The sequence below is a fragment of the Musa acuminata genome, chromosome BXJ3-10 (genome assembly GCF_036884655.1).
Source record: "Musa acuminata AAA Group cultivar baxijiao chromosome BXJ3-10, Cavendish_Baxijiao_AAA, whole genome shotgun sequence".
In the NCBI taxonomy this organism is placed as follows: Eukaryota; Viridiplantae; Streptophyta; class Magnoliopsida; order Zingiberales; family Musaceae; genus Musa; species Musa acuminata.
Window position 1 is genome coordinate 21655590 of NC_088358.1, and position 9127 is coordinate 21664716.

The following is a 9127-nucleotide window of genomic DNA, read 5'->3' on the forward strand; positions in this document are numbered from 1 at the left end:
TTTTTATTTTTTTATCCCATAAATGCGCCATGCAACGGGAGTCAAAGGTCAGACCTTTGACTGCGCTACGTTTCAACCGCTCACGATTCGTTCGTGGGGGGCTTTGATCGATTCAACCACCTTCGGCCGCCCGAGTCGCAGCGCCTCGCCCCATCCCGCTCGTATCCTCCTCGATACACCGAGATCCCGACGGGTGGCGCCGCCGACGAAGGGTCCGTGACGTGATGATCGCGTGCGTCGCCGTCGTCGGTCACCAGGTTGGTCTTCGAACCCGAATGACATGTTTGTCCACCGTCTGAATCTGGCGGCTTCTTCTGTGCCGCAGAACAATCCGCTGTACCTGCAGAGCTTCACCGAGGCTGACGATGCCCTCAAGCTCCACCACATCGTCCACTGCTCCCTCGACGTCATCGACGAGAGAGGTTCCTCTTTCCCCTTTCCTCCCCTCCCCTTTCTTCCTCACGGAACATATGATTTTGGCTTTGACGGTGGATCAATTGTCGGAAATTTCGACAATAGTGATCCTGTTATTGTCACAATCCTCTTCCAATTGTGCGCTGACATCTTGGTATGAACTAGATCAACGTAAAAGAGATCTCTTGATGTGTAGTAGGCGACGATAAACAGGTCTTTGTAGGGATTATGTTTGTTCCAGGAGAAATGAGAACAACATACAATGGCTAATTGGAAGCTTCTCAGTTGAGGACTGTTGAAAGCGGACTTCATCGTTGTAGGAGTCGGGTAAGGTCGCTCGCTAACCAACTAGGGTTAGAGCACCTTGTGGGATCATGAGCGAGCATCAGTTATAGGTCCTAATACGAGTCTTAGAAGACAGAGACTTTCACTCTTTATGTATAAATGTCGATGTTGTTGTCGTGTCTTCTAGATGATACGATAGTCCATGGTGTATTTTTCTTGGGCAAGGTTGCTTAAGAAGATCTCAATGCTACAGATATGTGTTAACAAGTAGAGGCCACGAAATAAGCAGGTTGTACTTACATTCTTCAAATTACTATTGACTGTGCATGCGAGCCGTTTGTGTCTCATGTAGATATTTTTTGAAACATATAAGATACAATAGTTGAGACTTACGACCTTGTTGTTGTTGTTATATAAGATACACCTCTTGTGAGGAGTAGGATTTGGTAAGTTGGCAGATCCTCTTATAATAAGTATTATTAAATCAGCGACTTGTCACTTATTACATTAGATAAAATGTTTTGCTTGTGCAAAATCATTTACTATGCTTTAACTGGGTTAAAATAGTAATGATATAAACTGTTCAGAAGGGAATTTTGGTGCTAAATCCTCTCCACAATGGAACTTGTTCAGGGAAATAGTATCATCATAGTGAATGCTTACTTTGTAGGTCACCGCAAGTTCATTTTTATTCTCTCTGCTCACATGCAATTAAAAAACTGATGTGTTCGTATGACAGAAGTTCCACAAGAAATTTACATGATTAACGGTAAGCAAAGTTACAGAACACCATCATGTGTTAACCATCCTAATGTCCATCAGAACTGCTGCCTCTGTGGTTGATTTATCTTTAAAAATTATCCTATTATATGTGACAACAACAAAATCTGTAAGCTTCCAGTGTGTGCCAAATCAGAGCAGTTTTTTTATTACATAGTCCAAAGTTGTAAGAAAGCATCTATGGTTTTGTGGCTTATTTTTGTGCTCTTCCTTTTGGCAGTAAATAATCCTAAGAGGAGTGTGCTTACTCTGAACGAGACCTTCCTTGGTCTTTTGTTTCCAACGGAGAGTTACAAAGTGTAAGTCATTTCTGGTTCTTTGCGTTAAGATTTTTTTTGTTCAATTTTATTATTGGATGTGTCTCTTTTGGTTGTTTTCTTGATTGTAGTATTCTTTCTGTAGGTTTGGGTACCTGACTAACACTAAGGTGAAGTTCATCATGGTGACAACTGATCTGGATGTCAAAGATGCTGATGTTAGAAGCGTAAGGCTCAGCACATCTAGATCAGTTCCCTTTGCATTATAAGTCTAGCTAAGGAACGGTAAGTACAGTACACAAATAAAACAAGAGTGAAAACAATGACACAGAAAGCAAAGTCATTTGTTCAAGATAGGTACTACTGTAATACCTCACTCCATGTTTCTTGATGAAATCTACTAGAGGGTTTATATGAGCAACAATATACCATGATACTAGCCTTATAACTGTGTCAAATGCATCAGTTAGGGCTGACAATGTGAATGGGTTCAGTTCCGGTACGATCGTAGCCAATCTAAAAGAGAGACGGTTGAATTTGTAGTCTTCTGTGGATTTTGCAGTATTTTGTTGTCATGGGCAAGGTCCATTGAATTAGATGCATAAACACGTAGTCACTTGATCTGACAGCTTCAGGTTAGGATTGATGCACTCATGGAGTTCATTTCCTAGTCCTAGTGCATCCTTTTTGAAACATTTTATTTGTTTATTAATGCATGTTTGACAAGAAGTAAAAGCTGAGATAAGTGTCATATCCTTGGAACATGATGCTTAATTCATCTAATATCAATTCAATTATTTCTGTAGCCATATGTCTGTTGTTGTTACTCAACAATAAGAGACACCAACATGTCTTTTCTTGAGAGTACAGAGTGTTTGAGGATAACAAGCAAAATGATCTGTTAACAAGACAAGCTACTTGGACATAAAAACACCTTTCCTCTTAAAGAGGTCATCACACACAGACACATTTGATCATGTGCACAAACATACAGAAAACAGAACTTCGTGGTTTTACTTGGATGCAAATGATTGCAAGACATCATCGGAATTAATTTATCAAGACTCAGTTATTCTATGAGCATGAGACTCAGAAATTCCAGGAACAACATTAGTAGTATGTTATGTAAGATTTATCTGAGGATTATCATAAATCTTGTTGTAACTCCTTATCGCTTTTTATATTCTGCTGGCACTCAGTTTTTTAGGAGGTTCCACGCCGCCTACGTGGATGCTGTCTCCAATCCTTTCCATGTTCCAGGAAAAAAGATAGCCTCCAGAATCTTTGCTGGAAGAGTCAGCGGCATTGTCAAGACTTTTGCACTCGGCACAAATGGATAAATGCATATTTCTTCCAGGCTTAGTCAGTCAACGGATCTTTAGGTATCTCTTGTTTACCTCCTCTCATTAGTTGGCAAGATCTTTGCCTGTTGTTGGTTTTTTCGCATTTCAGCTACATTGATGAACTTAGTGCAGCTCCTTTTAATGGAGTGCCAATAATGTACCACACAAGTTGTGAAATATTTTCATTAGAGTCCACTAGAGATGGACAACTAGCATAATATTGTCGAGACTATTCATTAACTGGTAGAATGCTATGATCAAAGTTTAATTCACAAAAATAATCTCTCTACTGGTACTAGAAAATCCAAGTAGACTAATGAAAATCTCATGTACTGGCCATGTCCTTCTGATGATATACTTATAAACAACAATTTATTTTAGATTTTCCTGTGGGTTAGATGGCTCTAAAATTTAATAGTGTGCTTTTTGGCTTTGTATTTGTTTCTAATATCTTGAGAACCTATGGACACACTTGATGCTAAACTTCCTTAAAACCATTCAAGATGAAAGTTTTTGTAATACCGAATTGTACCATTCGGTATGGGCGATATGTACTGGTCGGATATGGAAGTTGATTACGTCTCAAAATTCGTGTGAGACTAAACCAAGTTTCATGGAAACTTATAAATGTATTTATGGTTTATGGGTTTAATAATCGATATTACGTGTTTAATCAGGTATTAACTGTATAGCTCGGTCTTATATATTGGTAGAGAAATTGCTTGAGGTTACATCTCGCAATCCCAATTATTATTTAAATGCATTCAAAATCAAAAAAATTATTTGATCAAATCAGACGAACTACTAAGATCGAGATAGAGAGAGAAAAAAAACAAAATATTTGATTATATTTCTAAGATTGATTTACCTCAACATCGCTGTGAAGATTTTTTGGATTTCGAGATCTGATCATGATTAGGTGATTAATATACTTTTCAATCTTGTCGTTTCCGCACCCGATTCCTGCGTTTCCTAGTTGTACCCGACCGCTACGGCTCTCCCAACCGAGGTCGAACGGGCCATCAATAATAAGCAACACATTCACATCTGTTCACTTTTTACCCACGTTCTTACCTTCCGGATGACCGAAAGTTCAGGTGGGACCCGCTACTGGGTCCATAATTAGCACCTATTCTAGGGAAAGAAGCTGTCCGAGGAGGCCAACCACATTCGGTACATATAGAGATAATCTTGAAACCCCAAATCGAGTCATTTGTTCCTTCTTCTTCGGCTTTCTCTCTCGATCGCTTCTCCTTTTTCTGTTGGATCTCGATCGAAGCGGGGAAGGCGACCATGGCAAAGACGATTACGCTGAGGAGCTCGGATGGGGAGGTGTTCGAGGTGGAGGAGGCGGTGGCCATGGAGTCGCAGACCATCAAGCACATGATCGAGGACGACTGCGCCGACAACGGCATCCCCCTCCCCAACGTCACCTCCAAGATCCTCGCAAAGGTCGTCGAGTACTGCAAGAAGCACGTCGATGCCGCCGCTAGGTCCTCCTCATCGGACGACGCCCCGAGCGTCACCGAAGACGATCTCAAGACCTGGGACGCTGACTTCGTCAAAGTCGACCAGGCCACCCTCTTCGACCTCATCCTGGTGAGATCTCTCCTCCTTTTTCTTCATTGATATTTCAGTCCTTTTATATGTGTAGAATTCCTTCACTATGAGGAGTTGTTGATCCTTTTTTAACTCTTCTGTTGGAGATCTTTAAGCTGCACGTGTTGTGATTGGAAGAAAAAGATTCAATTAGTTTTGTTTTGGATAAAATTTTAGTTGTCGTACCTTTTTTTTTTCCATAATCAATTGGATTCTTCATGTTTTTCTGAATTCTTCTTTTTACGTATGATTTTGTTTATGGGAAATGTCAATATCCTTGTTGTTATTTGTACTTTGTTCTTGATGGATCTTAAGGAATTTAATTTCTACCTTGAAAACACAATTGGTTGTAACATTACCTTTAAAATAGTTGTTTTTCTTACTTGAAATGATGCGGAATATCTTGGACTTTCTTCCTCCTACAGACCTTAGAGAGGGGTCATACATTCTTTTGAGCGAAGAGAAATGATTACTGAATATGGTTGCTTCTCTTTTCTAGCTTATCCTTTTCTTATTTGTACTTTTTTCATTGATATGAAATTGATCCCATGTGATGCCACTGTTTCTTTTGATGTTTTCTTTTTTATTTATATCTCCTTTCCATAACGATGCACTATCGATGTTAGATCACTTATTTGAATGAGATAGTTCATTGTTCACTATGCCCTATAACAAGGTATTGATAAAGTCTGGTACAAAACTGGTGCAGACTACAATTTGGTCTATCTCTGGATATGTAATTTCTTGTTATATGTCATGTTTCTTGTTCATAGTTCTTGTCAACTCAACAACTCTCATGGTATTAACACAAATTCGGACATATTACTGGTCAAATTTGTTCCATGCTTTTATTATCAGCATTTGTTATTATGATTTCATAATTTTGATATATTTTTTCTTTTCAGGAAATTGTGTTATCATTTAGAATTTGATGGTCCATTTTTAATTTTGAATTTGTTTGATGTGAAGTATTTGGTTGGTTGATTGGTTTTCTTAACCTGGAAGTTATGAGCTTGTGCTAGTTTATTAGTTTTCAGATTATTATTTGATATCTAATTATCATGGAGGATTCTATGAGCTCTCTGTAATTTTTAAAGGCACTTATTACTTACATAAATCAACTCCCTTTCTCAGTCTCTCTAGATTTATGTTATCTAACTGCAACAAAGTTGCATCAGTAGGAAAGGCCACATATGCAATGGGTTTGGCATGAGGTTCGACACTTATCAAGGCAATACTTGAGGTTCAAGAAAAATGGAACTCATGAGCAGTTTAGAAAGTGGTGACACTACTAGGAGTTGGTTTTCTCCTATAAATTTGGTTTTTTCATCTTATTCTTCCTTTCAAATCTAATAACTCATTCTTAATTAACGGTTATTGATAAGTTGTATCCTAAACATGATGCATAAACATAAAAGGTAAAAAAAATTGTTGTCATTCTTCATGTACTCCTAAAAAATGGAAGAATGAAATTCTTCTGAAAATAATTGGTACTTCATCTTCTTTAAAAGGCGTGCTGCTTTTGTTGTAGTTTACAGTTTTAGTTTAATATGCATTCATATATGCACCTAGAAGAAACAAAAATGCTGAAGGTACTTTGCTACGCACGTAGAAGAAAAAAATTGCTAAAGGTCCTTTGCTACGCACCTAGAAGAAAAAAATGGCTAAAGGTACTTTGCTACTGTTTAATGGGACTCGTCAATCTTTATGCTAAAAAGTATAAATACTTAGCTAAAACTGAATACTGTGCTTGTTTCCTGCCTAAGTAGGACACCTAGCAAACTAAATGAATCTTCTGTTGTAGGACTGCCTCTGTATTTTTGAGTCCCTTCTTTTCTTAGGACTCTGAGGGAAACAGAAACTGGAACTTTGGCCAAACCTTTTTAATTTTCACTTCTGCTCTGTAATTGAGTAGATATCCAAGAAGACCCGATGATACTGATTATAGAGATAACATAGTGATGGAGCCATAATGCCATAGGACAAAGATGATTCACAAAACCCAAAAGCTCATCCGATTAAGCTGTCTTAGGTGGAGCAAAATCAAGCATGCATAGCTGTCTTTGTGCTTATTACTTGTGCAATGTTCTGCAACATATCCTGCCTGTTGCCATCCAAGCAAGCATAGCTATCTTAGGCAGAGCAAAATGAAGTTCTGAGGATCTCAGCCTTCTCATAAAAGCCAAAAAATAAATGTGGTTTATTGTTTTCATGGCTCCTTTTCTCTTTTTTTTTGGTTAATGGGTGTAGATCCCCTTTAACATACTTCTTTGCTTCTCCATATTTTGCCCTAAAATTTTCTTTGTGCTTATTACGTGTGCAATGTTCTGCAACATATCCTGCCTGTTTCCATCCAAGCCTGCATCGCTGAGGGCTGTTTAGCCAGAAACCAGAGCTGTTAAGTTTCATGTTTGTACTGGCCATCATTCTCTATTTTATTGTCTGTTATATAAATGCTGCCAGATAGAGCCTCCACCGTCGAGCCTCAAGCTGGTTACGATTGAAGTGCAGCTTTGCTAGTTTTCATGTTTGTACTGGCCATCATTCTCTAGAATCGAAGTGCAGCATTTGGTATAGGGTTAAATTTTTCCGGCCAAGTTTGCCTGGCCCAACCTTGTTTTTGTGGTACTCTTTGCCTTTTTGCAGGGAAAATATATAGTAAAGGCATTTACTAGGGGTAGAAAGAGAGGGTTTTCATTCCACCTCCTCCCATGATTCTTATAAAATTACCCTCTAAAATAGTTCATGCATTTGGAAACTGCTTTTCTCTGTGTTGATTCGCGGAGGATGTTATTGGCCAATCATGATATTCTCATGGTATTGAGTACATATAGTGATGTGCTAATTCTTTGTCTGGTGCATTCAGGCAGCAAATTATCTGAACATTAAAGGACTGCTGGATCTGACTTGCCAAACTGTAGCTGACATGATCAAGGGTAAGACACCTGAAGAGATCCGTAAGACCTTCAACATTAAGAATGACTTCACGCCCGAGGAAGAGGAAGAGGTTCGGAGGGAGAACCAGTGGGCGTTCGAGTGATGTGACTGTTATCCCCTACATGATCTTGAAGCTTCTTTTATCAATGGAGACTTTTCTCTGGGTTCTGGGACTCTATTTGTCGTCAATCTGTAGTTTATGATTGTAAGTAGAACAGGAATGCATTTGACTCGTGAAAAAGACTTTATATGGTGCATTTAGGATGACATCATTGAATCTCTTGAGCCATTGGTCTGATGAAATTAAAAGTACTCCTTGAGTATGTCCTCCGGATTTCTCATTTGTGTGGGTGAAATGGTGCAATTGGTATGCTGTGCCCATTCTTAGCGCCTTGGGTTGCATAGATTATGTTTAGAGTTAATATTGAGTCAATCAAAATCATGTTTGTTTGATTGGGTTACAGCTTTGAGGTTGCTGTTTTTTTCTGTCATGTAGTTCATCAGTTTTTAAGATTTGTAGTAGAAGTCATACTATGTGTTTTTAAAGGGCCTGCCTGATAGAAAAAAAAAAATGTATCCAAGGGCATTCCAGCTTGTGTTTAGAAAGAAAGCATTTTTAGGGACACTCGATCTACAACTAGATGAAGTCAAGGTCAATGATTTAGCTAAAATGACAAATCAACAGCAAATTCGTGTATTGTATACTGTCACATCCACAAATTTGTGGACTATGATTTCGATCAACGGTTGGGTTATCAAGAAATTTTGAGTATATATATATATATATATATATATATATATATATATATATATATATATATATATATATATATATATATATATATATATATATATATATATAATCTTAATTTCAGAGGTTTGGGATAATATTATATTCCTTAAACAAAATCAATGAGGAAATTGATTCTCATCCCTATTTCTAGAATGGTGATACAGTCAATTTTACAATCCAACTTGAAGCAATTGATCACGGATCAAAGAGAATTTTACTTAGAGGTAAAAATAAAAAATAAAAACTCGGATCTCATCTTAATCCCATTAAGTAAAAGGCATCTGATAAAAAAAAATATATATTTGTGAAGATTACTGTATATTGTTTTTTAGCTTGGTATGTTATATTAAACTTGTGTTTCGTTGCACATCCAGTCAATATTTCATCAGATCCAAATTGATCCCACTCCATGTGACAAAAAATACTGATCGTATTAGATGGCGAGATAAAAAAAATAATTAATTCTATTGATTTTATGTGCATTGGGAAAGATAGGCATTCTATCTTTAAAATATATTTTAGTGATTAAAGTTTTCTAGGATTAAATAATACGAACGTGTCGTGCGCCACGTTTTTCATTTCCATTCTCACCCCAAATACGACGACACGTGCGTGAAAGTTCATATGCAGTTGCAAATATTCCCCGTTGCCACCTACGGCGGTCGATGGCGACGTGTCTGCCTCCCGCATCACCTCCTACGAACCTTATAAGAGTCGCA

The 9127-nt window shown here is 37.9% G+C and overlaps 2 protein-coding genes across 2 annotated transcripts; both read left to right on the top strand.

Annotated features, from left to right (window-relative positions):
* The first annotated feature begins 66 nt into the window (after window positions 1–66).
* On the top strand, window positions 67–3297 carry LOC104000475 (uncharacterized). Its single transcript, XM_009422541.3, has 5 exons — window positions 67–257; window positions 326–422; window positions 1700–1778; window positions 1882–1963; window positions 2936–3297. The coding sequence occupies exons 1-5, from the start codon at window positions 225–227 to the stop codon at window positions 3074–3076; spliced, it is 432 nt and encodes a 143-aa protein (XP_009420816.1). The 5' UTR covers window positions 67–224; the 3' UTR covers window positions 3077–3297.
* Window positions 3298–4247: 950 nt separating this feature from the next.
* On the top strand, window positions 4248–7938 carry LOC135582241 (SKP1-like protein 1). The gene is made up of 2 exons (XM_065172331.1): window positions 4248–4678; window positions 7545–7938. The coding sequence occupies exons 1-2, from the start codon at window positions 4373–4375 to the stop codon at window positions 7716–7718; spliced, it is 480 nt and encodes a 159-aa protein (XP_065028403.1). The 5' UTR covers window positions 4248–4372; the 3' UTR covers window positions 7719–7938.
* The last annotated feature ends 1189 nt before the right edge of the window (window positions 7939–9127 follow it).

Bases quoted from the DNA above. Each gene is read 5' to 3' on its own strand.
- LOC104000475 (XM_009422541.3), top strand. From the start codon at position 225: ATGATCGCGTGCGTCGCCGTCGTCGGTCACCAG. The intron at 258-325 runs GTTGGTCTTCGA...TCTGTGCCGCAG, and splicing joins TCGCCGTCGTCGGTCACCAG to AACAATCCGCTGTACCTGCA. The intron at 1,964-2,935 runs GTAAGGCTCAGC...GCTGGCACTCAG, and splicing joins AAGATGCTGATGTTAGAAGC to TTTTTTAGGAGGTTCCACGC.
- LOC135582241 (XM_065172331.1), top strand. From the start codon at position 4,373: ATGGCAAAGACGATTACGCTGAGGAGCTCGGATGGGGAGGTGTTCGAG. The intron at 4,679-7,544 runs GTGAGATCTCTC...TGGTGCATTCAG, and splicing joins CCCTCTTCGACCTCATCCTG to GCAGCAAATTATCTGAACAT.